This window comes from Trichomonas vaginalis, chromosome I (assembly GCF_026262505.1).
Source record: "Trichomonas vaginalis G3 chromosome I, whole genome shotgun sequence".
NCBI lineage: Eukaryota > Parabasalia > Trichomonadida > Trichomonadidae > Trichomonas > Trichomonas vaginalis.
Window position 1 is genome coordinate 17709463 of NC_067203.1, and position 12317 is coordinate 17721779.

At 34.1% G+C, this 12317-nt stretch overlaps 10 protein-coding genes and 1 pseudogene across 11 annotated transcripts, besides 1 other annotated feature; 5 read left to right on the forward strand and 6 right to left on the reverse strand.

Moving 5' to 3' along the window:
* Positions 1-12317: part of a mobile genetic element that runs on past both edges of the window.
* On the reverse strand, positions 1840-2259 carry TVAGG3_1003560 (uncharacterized protein; the record flags this gene model as incomplete). The annotated part of the gene is made up of 1 exon (XM_051254352.1): positions 1840-2259. The coding sequence occupies one exon, from the start codon at positions 2257-2259 to the stop codon at positions 1840-1842; it is 420 nt and encodes a 139-aa protein (XP_051079926.1).
* TVAGG3_1003570 (protein of unknown function, DUF4106 family) lies at positions 2323-2856 on the forward strand (the record flags this gene model as incomplete). Its single annotated transcript, XM_051254353.1, has 1 exon — positions 2323-2856. The coding sequence occupies one exon, from the start codon at positions 2323-2325 to the stop codon at positions 2854-2856; it is 534 nt and encodes a 177-aa protein (XP_051079927.1).
* Positions 2861-3649, forward strand: TVAGG3_1003580 (uncharacterized protein; the record flags this gene model as incomplete). The annotated part of the gene is made up of 1 exon (XM_051254354.1): positions 2861-3649. The coding sequence occupies one exon, from the start codon at positions 2861-2863 to the stop codon at positions 3647-3649; it is 789 nt and encodes a 262-aa protein (XP_051079928.1).
* TVAGG3_1003590 (uncharacterized protein) lies at positions 3678-4913 on the forward strand (the record flags this gene model as incomplete). Its single annotated transcript, XM_051254355.1, has 1 exon — positions 3678-4913. The coding sequence occupies one exon, from the start codon at positions 3678-3680 to the stop codon at positions 4911-4913; it is 1236 nt and encodes a 411-aa protein (XP_051079929.1).
* TVAGG3_1003600 (protein of unknown function, DUF4108 family) lies at positions 4949-5368 on the forward strand (the record flags this gene model as incomplete). Its single annotated transcript, XM_051254356.1, has 1 exon — positions 4949-5368. The coding sequence occupies one exon, from the start codon at positions 4949-4951 to the stop codon at positions 5366-5368; it is 420 nt and encodes a 139-aa protein (XP_051079930.1).
* TVAGG3_1003610 (uncharacterized protein) lies at positions 5385-5834 on the reverse strand (the record flags this gene model as incomplete). Its single annotated transcript, XM_051254357.1, has 1 exon — positions 5385-5834. One exon carries the CDS (start codon positions 5832-5834, stop codon positions 5385-5387), a length of 450 nt encoding a protein of 149 aa, XP_051079931.1.
* TVAGG3_1003620 (protein of unknown function, DUF4106 family) lies at positions 5870-6745 on the forward strand (the record flags this gene model as incomplete). Its single annotated transcript, XM_051254358.1, has 1 exon — positions 5870-6745. The coding sequence occupies one exon, from the start codon at positions 5870-5872 to the stop codon at positions 6743-6745; it is 876 nt and encodes a 291-aa protein (XP_051079932.1).
* Positions 7207-8013, reverse strand: TVAGG3_1003630 (KilA, N-terminal/APSES-type HTH, DNA-binding family; the record flags this gene model as incomplete). Its single annotated transcript, XM_051254359.1, has 1 exon — positions 7207-8013. One exon carries the CDS (start codon positions 8011-8013, stop codon positions 7207-7209), a length of 807 nt encoding a protein of 268 aa, XP_051079933.1.
* TVAGG3_1003640 (organellar and viral DNA polymerase type B) lies at positions 9101-10015 on the reverse strand (the record flags this gene model as incomplete). Its single annotated transcript, XM_051254360.1, has 1 exon — positions 9101-10015. One exon carries the CDS (start codon positions 10013-10015, stop codon positions 9101-9103), a length of 915 nt encoding a protein of 304 aa, XP_051079934.1.
* Positions 10471-10845, reverse strand: TVAGG3_1003650 (uncharacterized protein; the record flags this gene model as incomplete). The annotated part of the gene is made up of 1 exon (XM_051254361.1): positions 10471-10845. The coding sequence occupies one exon, from the start codon at positions 10843-10845 to the stop codon at positions 10471-10473; it is 375 nt and encodes a 124-aa protein (XP_051079935.1).
* TVAGG3_1003660 lies at positions 11410-12269 on the reverse strand (annotated as a pseudogene). The gene has a single exon. A coding segment is annotated over exon 1 (860 nt).

Below are 12317 nucleotides of genomic sequence, written 5' to 3' on the forward strand. Positions count from 1 at the left end.
AAACGAGCTTATTCCATATGGACAGGCACTGTTTGAAGCGCTTGAACCGGAAACTCAGGAAAGAGTCATGCAAACAATACGCGAAGACTCAAATACAGACTATGACAAACTCTTTCTAGGATATAGGTTACCTGAGATGGGCGACCAGAGCCAAAAGGCAAAAAGGACATGGGAAATTTGCAACATACTAGATGAACATAATGCAAAGATGCAACAACTTCAAGCAGAGGGCAATGAAGGAAAAAGAAGAGTTAAAAACTCAGTCAGGAAGAAAGTAAAGCTTGGTCCACGTGGGTTCTATTATGACATATAAACCCAACTATTCTATATTTTTACCCATATGAAATGTACGCCGCTCAGAATATAACGCCAACAGTTTTGGATGCTATGAATGGAAATGTTTCCGAATGGTATAACGAATGCGACAATGCCATTAGAAGGTCAGAAATAGTTCCTGGAACTTACGAATATACAACTGCTGTTTCTTATGGAAACGTAGGTGAGTTTGGAGAAGGTTCTTCCAACAGTAGATATTGCTTGCGACAGGTTTCATATAATTTCTATTGACAACTCTTTCTTATACGTGGAACAAGACATTGAAATAAAACCTTCTGCCAAGTTGTCTGACAAGAAAGGTTGCAATGGAATTTTCTATGTCGGATACCAATATGCTCCAGAAGTTTTCATGGGATATAAGATATATTCTAACTCTGACTTAGTTCAAAAGTAACATGGGCAAACTATGAATGGTTCGCTTTGAAGAAACTCAGTACAACCACAAGCTAGAGAACAAACAGACCAGTATGCAACTATTGAGAAAATAAGAAGACTTGACCCTAACGTTCCAGGAGTTTATGTTAACCTTTCTGGACAAACTGCAGCAGCAGTAACCAAAGTAAAATTGAAACTTAGAGTTCCTTTGTCATCTTTCCTCATCTTCAGGTTTTTAAGATACTTGCCAAAACTGGGCAGGAAAAATTTCTATCGAACTTACTCCAAGCAAAAATAACTTAGTCATTGCACCAACACAAGACCCATTCACTCTACAGAAGTAGTGGGAACAAATAAAATGTCATTCGCCGACTTTTGCAAAAACAAAGTTGACTTAGACTTTGGTTTCTCAAACCTCACACTGAAGTAAACTATTATTTCAATGCTGCTGGAGATGCTGGACCCAGTTAAGTTCACATGCGAAAAATTTTGAATGCAAGAGAATAGAAAGCAGACTTGCAGTCTATATGTTGGACCCAGATATTTCAAATGCTTTAGCTGCCAAATATATTGCAGTTCCACTTATGTTCCTATACACCAAATATCTGTCAAAGACTTTTGCAGGTGAAGTTGGAAACCAAAGTGCTGACCCAGGCAAGAACAGATATTGCCTAACAACTGCAATGAAACATGCAGATACTCTGTTTGTACTGTTCAGACGAACTATAAATGACTATTCTTGTTTCTACAAACCCCGGTATTAAATATCATATAAACATAGATGGCAAATACTATCCAAGAGAAGAATATTCTACAGTTGAGGATATGAGGTCATAAACTTGACATTAGATGCTATGAACTTTAAACAACAACTTCACAACAACCATTAACCCCTGAAATGCAAAGTTCTATTATGCCATATGTGAAAGTATGGACCCATACAGGAGCTCAAAAAACTCATATACAAATGGAGACCGTTCAAACTTTTGGCTTGGCATTCCATTTGCTGACTCAGAAGACTTTATGGTGGTATTTCAACTGTTGGTACTGTACAAATACAATATACTGGTGACAGAGACGGTCCAGATGAACTGAGAGCAAAGAAGTTTACAAAACCAATAGCACTTTTCACGGAAGATGCTCTTTTGAAAATTCGTTCGATGAAACCTGCTGGGGCTCCTCAGATTGGTATAACGACAGCTTCCATCGAGCAGATTTTGGCAGCAGGTCAGTAAGTTGTTCTTGAACTGACTTCTCTCCGTCAAATATTGACAGTACGCCAGTTTTGACATAAAATTGTATTATAAACTTACCTTTAGAAATATCGGTCAGTTTTGTTGTTATATTTTTGTCTGCTTCAAGAACTTTCACCATCTCGGTTATACCAACTTTCTTTGCTTTATGAAAATATTTTGGTTCAGCAAAGACTGCTATTCTATAACATTTTCCATTGTTTGTGTAAAGAACTATTCTATCAATGAACTTGTATTGTTTGTGTGTGTAAACTTTGTTTTGCTTCAATTCGAAGAGATACTCAAATACGTCCATCTTTTTATTCTAAGTAAAATGTCATTTCCGAAAAATAGAAGCGTAAGTGTTTCAAAAGGTTTAATGGCGATGGCAGATGTGAAGTTAAATTCACCAACTCAAACAAACAGTCAAAGTGTTGTTGTCAATGTCAAAGAAAGAGATGTTGAAGTGGGGAAACCATACGAAGACGAAGATGGTATAACAATAGTTCCTGTAAAAGAACCAACATACCCTGAAGTTAGCAGAGACTTAAGTTCTGTTGCAGATATTCGAAATGACTACAAGCAACTTAAAGACAAACTTAAAACTCAGGAGAAGATTTGTCAAGCTTTGGGTATAATGTTAAACTTGGTTGAGCACAACCCTGTAAAAGTGAACTCATATGTCATCGCACCTCATGAAATTTTGAAAGAACTATTGAAACTTTTGACAGAGGCAGACGATATAAACATCAAAGAAATAGAACCCGACATTGCTTGCTGTGGTGTTTCATACAATGTCATTGACAAGATATACGTTATGAAAGGAGGCGAAACGTTGAACTTAAAATATAGTTTCCCAGACGTCATAAAAATATTTGACGACCACAACATTTCATTAAAATTTATTTGCTAAGTAAATGGCAGAAGACATAGTGGTTTATACTATTACGACTAAAAACCCTGAGTCATATAATTCTATAACAACAAACTTACAAAGTCCTCAAGGACGGTATTGTAAACTAACCTTAAACACAATGACGACTAAAGCCTGTTTTGCTCTTTTGACACCAGAAGACTTTATTGTTGTGAATGGTAAAAAATACTTCTTTGAAGATACTTACTCAGATATACCACCAACAGGTTTTGTTGACTTATTTAATACTTTAAGGACGAGTGTAACATGTGCTGCAACTAGAGCAGGTTTCATTATGTTTGGATGTCCGACTGAGTTTACTATAAACAATATGAGCTATAATACAAAACTTATTTCTGGTTTTTACTACCAACAGTTTCCTATAACAGGAAAAGGTGTCATACAAGGAATGTCTGTTCCATTGACTTTAAGTACACCTATTTTATATATTGTTTCAAACTTAGGTTCAAAGTGCTATTCGAATGTTGACAGAAACTACTATGACCAAAAGATACTCATGCGTATAAACAACACTTTCTCTGCTGGTTTGCCTATTGTTCATTCGAATGCAGAGTTTTCAGCTTTAGTAAACTCAAACACTTTAGCAAACATAAACTTAACCTTAGTTGACGCAAACTTTGTTCCTGTAAAACTTTTATGTCCTATGTATTTGTCAATGACGGCAGAAAGTTTCGAATTGGAAGATGCAACTGGTGAAAGTATTGTACTACAAGAACAACTTCAACAACAAATAGCTCAAGAACAACAAATGCAACAAATAGCTCAAGAATAAAAAAAATATTTTTTTTATTTTTATAAAAATGTACAGAATAGATGTTTCAGATTTTTATGACTTCCAAGCCTTCAGAAATATGTGTCCATTTAGAGACTATAACAAAGCAGTCGAGAATTTGAAACGTTTAGTCATTTATGTCGACTCTGCCCCAGAATGTTATGTTATGAAAGAATGGGATGTTGTCTTTAACAAACCAAGAGCAACCATAGTTTCAGAACAAGAATGTAGACAGAAACTTAAGAAAATAAAAGTTGTACAAGTTGGAATGAAGATGTTAGATGCTTGGGATATCTTATTGTCAAAGTTAGAAGATTTTTCAGTTCGTGGTATAAAGTTTTATACACCATCTCCAAACTTCTATTCTATCTTCACTGGATATAAATACGAACAAGTAGAATGGAAAGAAAATGTTATAGAAGCTTGGTTAGACCATGTCAAAGAAATTATATGCAATGGAAACGAAAGAGTCTATGAGTATATCTTATGTTGGTTTGCAAACATCTTACAACATCCAAGTGCTAAAAATGAAACTGCTCTCATTATAATTGGAAAACAAGGAACTGGTAAGAACACATTCTTTACAGATATCTTATGCAAACTGTTAGAGGGCTATTCGAACCCGAATATGACAAACATAGAAAACATCTGCGGTAAATTTAACTCTTCAATAGAGAATATGAAACTTATAGTATGTAACGAACTTCAAAGTATAGATACAACAAAAGTTTTAAACTCAGATGCTTTGAAGAGTCTTATAACAGACAAAGTTGGAGTTGTTGAAAGAAAATATAAAGACCAAAGAGTTTGTGAAAATGTTGCAAACTTCGTCATGGTTTCAAACAATGCCGTTCCGATGAAGTTAGAAAGTTCTGACAGAAGATATGTAGTTGTCAGAACGTCAGATTCTCATATGCAAGATACAGAATATTTTGACGACTTAGCAGAAACTTTGACATCTGACTTTTACAACCACTTGTTCTCATATTTCATGACATTAGATATTTCTAAGTTCAATCCAAGACAAATTCCACATACCGAAGAAAGACAAACATTGTTAGAAGCAAACAAGAGTGTTTATGAACTGTTTATAGATGAGACTAACTTTGAGTGTTTAGATGAAAGGTCATTGTACGATGAATATAAACAATATTGCCAAGAGTATGGTTATATGACAGCGTCTAAACGAACATTCTTGGCAAATGTCAAAAATCTTTTAGATGTTCAGAACGGCGTATATACAAAGAAAAATTTTTCTGAGTAAATTTTAAAAAAATATTTTTTTATCCGATAGAAAAGATGGCAAAATTCATCTCAGTAAACAAGTACATGACAGAAGTCAAAGAAGAACTAGACCCATTCGCATATTTGAATGTTTACTTCTACCATTTTGAAAAGTCTACATTTGACAAAGTTTGGAACATCGAACCAGTTAAGTTTGCTATTGTGACTAAAAATGGTGCGAAATTTGAAGACTTAGACATTGACGGTATGTTGACAGTCAAAGAAAATTTTGACAGAAGGTTCTCAAACCTTAAAGAAGGCAAAGCATACAAACTTGTTATACCTTATGAACCAAAGAAAGCAGACGACTATGAATATTATGAGTCTAAGATAGTTGAAGTTCAAGGTAAATTGGGTAAAAAGATTTTAGAGTCTAAGCCAGTGTTTGCTCCTAAAGAGGAAGAGAACATTGACATTGACCCAGAAATGTTCTAAAAATAAAATTTTATTTTTACATGTCAAATTTCTTTTTCTCTGGTTCAGGTTCTTTCTTCTCTTCTTCTACTTTCTTTTCTTTCTTCTCTCTCTTCTTCTTCTTCTCTGGTGGAGTTATGTCAAACTTCTCAGAACCATATTTTTGTAAAAGGTCTTTGTCCTTTAATAGCTCTTCTATTCTGTTTTCTATTTCATCTTCAAGAACAGCGCATGTGTCTTCTTTGCATTCTAAGAACTTTTGTTGGACTTCAGCTTTCCAATCGGCGTCATCTCTGTCAACAAGTCTGTCATTGACAAATTTTAAGACTTCTCTGCTTAATGTTTTATGGTTCTTGTCATATTCCCAGAAACAGAACTTTAGAACAAATTCACCTTTCTTGTTTACACTATGTAAGATTTTATGGTCTACAGATGTTTTGCTGTCGAAAAGCTTGTCTCGAATATAGATAGCGAAATCGCTAGACATTTCCTAAAAGATAAAATTTTAATTTTTCTAAAAATATGTTAGAAAAAAAGTTTGCTGACATTGACAAGAAATTTGAGAATGTTTTAAACAAGAACAAGAGGAAGTTAGAAAATGCTCAGATAAAGCCTATACATGACAAGTTCTTATTTGCTCAGAATGGTATAACAGGTCTAATTGCACCACCTGGGTCGGGTAAGACTTTCACTTATCTTAAAATGGCTGCACAACAACAAGAACTAGATGAGAAGAACCCATTCTATGAGTTAGTTGTTATTTGTAGTACTTCTGGTCAATTTGACCAAACCGTCAATTCGTTCAAAGATATTATAAAAAAGTCTAAGTTAGTATGTATAAAAGACTCTGAGTTGTTAGATTGGATAAAGAAGTACCAAAGAAGAGTTTTGAAGTACAATGCTATAAATGAGTATATAAATTCTAAGTTTAAAGACCCAAATGAGGAAATGCAGAGAATATTAGAGAAGAAACACTTCAGAAACAAACAGAAAGAGATAGAATACATTTCGAAGAAATTGCAATCTTACGATTGGAAGACTTACCCTCATAGATGTCTTCTTATCTTAGATGACTTTGCTTCTCATCCTTTGTTAAAGAATAGAGAACAAGACATGTGTCGAATTCTTAAGAAGCTCAGACACTTTAACATCTCAGTTGTCATTTGTGTACAGACAGCAAAGAGTTTAAGTAAGGATGTTAAAAGAATACTTACTGACATTGTACTTTTCCCCGGATTGTCCGAAGACGATTTCATGGAACTTATGAAAGAGTCCATGGCAGGTAAGTTTGACAGACATGAACTATGGGAGAAGTACAAAGTCATACAAGACCCTCATACTTCTTTCAGAATTCATATCTACGCAAACAAAGTTCAAATTGTAAAAAGTCAAGCGTAAAAAATGTAAGTGTTTAGTCTTAGTCTGTTGTGGTGCTGGGGCTGTCGGTTCTTCTGGCTTTGGAATGGACTCGGTTGGTGGTACGTCAGTCATCCGTTTGTGTCCTGTCGGATGGAAGAACTTTTTCTGTCGGATGGAAGAACTTTTTCTGTCGGAAGGAAAAACTTTTTCTGTCGGAAGGAAAAACTTTTTCTGAAGTTCGACCAAAAAGTTCTCAATTTTCGAAAATTTGAATGGTTTACGGACGAACAACAGGAAAAATTTTTCCTGTTGTCGGGAATTTTTTTTCCAGTTGTCGGGAAATTTTTTTCCAGTTGTCGGGAAGGACTTGGAATGTCGGAAGGAAGAACTTGGAATGTCGGAAGGAAGAACTTGGAATGCCAGAAGGATTTGACAAGACAATTTACCTTTTAGAGCTACCTGAGCCATCTGAAGTCAAGCTTGAAAAATAAATGGTTCATCTACTCTGCTTGTTTGAAGTTGTCAAAATACTCTGTTATTTTTTCCTTTAACAATGGCAAATCTTCTTTGAATGTAAGAATTGTACAACCTTTAATATCATAGTGTGTTTGAGGTAACGTATCTTGAACTATTTGTTTCACATCTTCATTCGGTGTCATTGAAATCGGTAAGTTTTCGCGATAGAACCAATTTCTGTCAGATTTGTAAATCTTAGCAAGGTCGTAAAAGCTTTTGTTGTTTCTTCTGACTAAATGCAACATAACCATATCTCTGTCTTCTTCATTTTCCATCTCTTCAGTGTAAATCATATACTTATAGTTCTTTTCCTTTCCTTTTGGTACCGAACGTGGTATTCTTTTCTGTATGTTTTTGTCTTTTGCTTCAAGCTTGTTCTCTAGCTCTTCACGTTCTTGTCTATGAAGTTCATCTAACATCATGAAAATATAACAAGCGTAACGAGGTGAAGCCCACATTGCAACAGCATTTACAAGAAGTCTATGTACATACCAACCTCTCAAACCATTTGGCAAATTTTGACGATTTTCGTACGGAATCTCGACCCTCGGTTTTCCGAGGGTCGCAAACATATGAGGAAATTCTTCTAAAAGTTCTTTTGTCTGTTGGTTTTCAAACCAATGGTATGCTTGCTTTGTAGAACGAAGAGCATTCAAAATACTTTGCATTTGGTACATGTCGTCTTTGACCGAACGAATGAGACGTAACTGTTTGTTAAACTGAACCCACTCGTATTCTTCACTTATGGCTTCATGAACGATAGCAGTTGTTGTGTTCTCTGTTGTTGACATATCTGTCTTTACATACAAAATAAAAAAATAAAAAAAAATAAAATTAGCGTTATTTTCTATCTTGTATAAAAGACCAAAAATAAACGCTTTACATGTATTTTTCAGCAACTTCGTCAAATAATTTTATAGCTTTAGCTATCTCATCTACTTCGAAAGTTTCTTTACCTCTCGTGGGAGCACCATACATTTTCTCAAACTTTTCAAGTAGTTCTGTTTCAGCAGCTCTCATATCGTTAACAAACGCAACCTTAACTCTATTGACTATACTGTCATATCTTTGAGTTATATTAAATGTTCTTCCTATCTTATATCTCTTTGTATTGAAGTCCTTCGGTTTCTGAACGATGTAAAGTAAGCCTTCACTGCAACGTTCAGTATCGAATGAACCATATGTTATGAAATTATATCCAACAACTGGGTCAATCCAGAACAAAACTACTGGTATAAGACTTTTGTCGATGAGATATGCTCTTGTTCCATAGAATCTTACCGATATCATAAGCTCAGGATTTCTTGTCAAAATTTTCTGAGTAGAAGCATTTCTAACCCAGTCGTGTGCTTTCTTTCCTTCAGATAGTGTTAAAATGTCTGACAAAGAATATTTTTTGTATTTCTTTGAGTATCTTACGTTTAAATCGCCTATTCTAACTATTTTGGTCTCATTGTCTATCTTTTTAACTGTTTCAAACTCAGTGCTTGTCATTTCCTGTTCTTACATACAAAATAAAAAAAAATATTTTAAAAAAACTAGCGTTAATTTTATTTTTTCTATCTTAAGGAAATTCATGAAATTTGGTCATTTTTCAGCAAAAATATATTTTAGGGTAGAATGTTAGATCTAACCTCTTTTCTAACCTCTTTTCTAACATGGTCTAAAACACACAAAACTCATGAAATTTCATACGGAATTCAGTAAAAATAATGTTTATGTTAGAATGTTAGATCTAACATGTTTTCTAACATGTTTTCTAACATGGTCTAAAACATACAAAACTCATGAAATTTCATACGGAATTCAGCAAAAATAATGTTTATGTTAGAATGTTAGATCTAACATGTTTTCTAACATGTTTTCTAACATAACTATTTACAAGCGTTTTACATGGTATATGTTGCGATGGTTCATGACTTTAAACAGTTTTGTAGCTTCTATTTCTTCTTTTAGTATGTCAAAAGTTTTAACGATACCGAAAGTTTCTTTATACTTCTTCTTGACGTCAGACAGAAGGAAATCTTCTGCTGTTGGATAGTTTTTGTTCAGAAATTCTAACATGTTCATTTTATCTTCTGCTGGTTTCTCTGCCTCCCTCTTTAAGTCAGCATAGTCGTTTCGCATACGTTCTATCTCTTTGACGGAGTAGTTATATTTCCTCATTGCTGCTTTACATTTAGAACATTGCGGGTTCATTTTTGCGTTATATTCTGAAACCTTACCTGCTAAAACAACTAAGGCGTCAATGGTTTTCTTCATCTCGAACATAGCGGGTTTTATTTGTTCGTTCCATACCTTACCCCTACTATCTTTATCTCTTATTTCCCAAACACATTTTGCAACTAACGAAACAAAGTTGTCGTAGGTCTTAAATTCTTCGGATTTGTAAAGGTCAGAGATGTTCTTATATACCATGTCGCAATCTTTGTCCATAACCTTATGGTTGCAATGAAAACCAAGGAATTCATAATTTACCTTTCGTATGAACTTCTTTATTTCTACTGAGTCAGTTGCTTTGACTTCTATTTCATCGAATTCTGGAATAGTAAGCTTTTGTTGTTGGATTTCAGGAAATTTAGGTAGATGGTCAATAATATCCTGCATTTCATAAAGATATTCTTCATCTGTTTCATCTTTTGCAGTGCAATCTAAATCTCCTTGGAGAAGTTCTTGCTTTATCTTCTGGATTTCTGTTTCGAAAGTATATGAAGAAGGAATGAAGCTTTTCATCTCTACTAACATTGAAGTTGGGTTCATGACTAACGAGTTTGGTGCTGTTGTTGCTAACATGTTCTTACAATAAAAATAAAAAATATTTTTTTAAAAAAACTAACTTTATTTTTTATTTCGGGAAAATTCATGAAAATTCAAGAGTTTTAGACCATGTTAGAAAACGTGTTAGAAAACATGTTAGATCTAACATTCTAACATAAATTATATTTTTGGTGTAAAATTCATGAGTTTTGGTTGAAAGAATACGGTGGAGCCAAAAGTGGCTCGACCTCAAAACAAGCATTTTCTGTATAAAATTCATGAAAATTCAAGAGGGTAGAAAAGAGGTTAGAAAACATGTTAGATCTAACCATCTACCCTAAAATATATTTTTATTGAATTCAGCAACAAAATTCAAGAGTTTTGTGTGTTTTCTACGATGGTAGAAATGAGGGTAGAAATGAGGTTAGAAAAGAGGTTAGATCTAACCATCTACCCTAAAATATATTTTTGTCGAAAAAAAAATGGTTCATTTACTCACAATATTTTTGTACAAAACGACCCCAAACTTTTAACTTCTTTTCTGCAGCTTCTAATGTTATCTTAGCGAGTTCATATTCTCTAAATTCTCTCTTTAAATCTTCTTGTTCCCATTGGTCTAGTTCGTATGGAGAATCTCTATAACCAGAACATATCTCACGTTCATGTTCTATTTGTTTTTCATGCATTTTTCTAACTTCTTCTTCAAACAAAGGTTTTGCATTCTCTACTGTATCTTCAAGTTCTTCTTCATCTAACTTCTCATGAACTTTCTTGTCTATGGAGTCCATAATTTTTCCAACTGCTATACAATATTTTGGAGAAGCCCACATTGCAATATAGTTTACGAGTCTTGGGTCTACATACATTCCTCTAACCTGTTTGATTTCATCGGGAATTCCTGCATTAACATTGTATAAAAAGCAACCCGCGGAATTCCGCGGGTTGGTATATTCTCACAAAATGCCTTAAAATACTCTTCCCAGGACTTATTTTCCAACAACCTTCTAAAGTCTTTCCTAAACTGCTGACACATATTTGTTACATTTATATAACCATCCTTGTCTCTACGTAAGACTTCAATACCGTTGTAAGTGCCTTTTGTGAATGTTTCGCCATTAGATTTGTTCGTGAACGTTTTTGCTTCGACTGTCATATCTGTTCTTACAATAAAAATAAAAAATATTTTTTGGTGGGACGTCGGACATTCGTTTGTGGCTTAACCGTCGGACATTCGTTTGTGGCTTAACCGTCGGACCACAACGATAAAAATCTCATTTTAACTCACTTTTTCTATCTTAAGGAAATTCATGAAAATTCACCTGTTGAATTTTGTATAAAAAGCACCCGCGGAATTCCGCGGGGTGGTATATTCTTCACAAAATGCTTGTTTTGAGGTCGAGCCATTTTTGGTTCCACCTAAAATATATTTTTCAATACTTTTTCAGCACTTTTCCGTAGTTGTATATGAAAGACAATTCGAGATAAAAGTCATAGTATAATGGTATTATATGCTGCACACCGTTTGTTGTGAACCAGACTTGAAAGTCAGAGAAACTGTTACTAGGTGGTTCGTAGAATTTAGAAGCAAAGTCATAAAAGTCCTTACCAATACAAAGAAAACTGTTGTTGCTTGAACTGAAACTTGCATGACATATAACATTTTGAGGGTCAAACACGTTTCTATAAACTGTCAAATCTGCTGGTGGAAGTATAAATTTAAATGGACCATCTGGTGGTAATGGTTCGTTCTGGTTTAGTAACCGAAGAAATTGTGCCCAAGAACGTTTGTCTACTTCCCAAAATAAAAACTCTGTACTTCTTGGAGGGTTAATTTCAATCCTTTGAAATGAAACGGTGGAATTCATCTTGTTGTATTCTAGTTTTAGATAGTATGTTCCATTTAGTAAAGAGTCGTATTTTCTTGAAATTCCCAGTAGTATTTGTTTATTTGAGTTTGAAAGTCATTTAGAGTTTTCTCAAGACTTTCGTCTGAACGAATTGTAAAGATTCTCATTTCGTCAAATTTGTCTATTAGACCATCAGAACCTTTATATTGCCCATGAAAATATACTGCGAACATAAAAGCGTTAGTTCTATTTGAAAACAAAACTCTTCTAAATCCTATTGCCTTTGCATCTGAAGGACTTTGAAGCCAACGAATTGGATAGTCAAACCTGTATGAACGGGATGAAATTTCTTCATCTGAAATATTTCTACCGGCGTTTGTAAAGATATAGTCTAACGGTTTTGTATCTGCTACTTTTGTTCTTTGTTTTTCAACCTGAAACATTTAATATATGTAAAAATATATGGTTTTAAAAAATGTTTTAAAATGGTA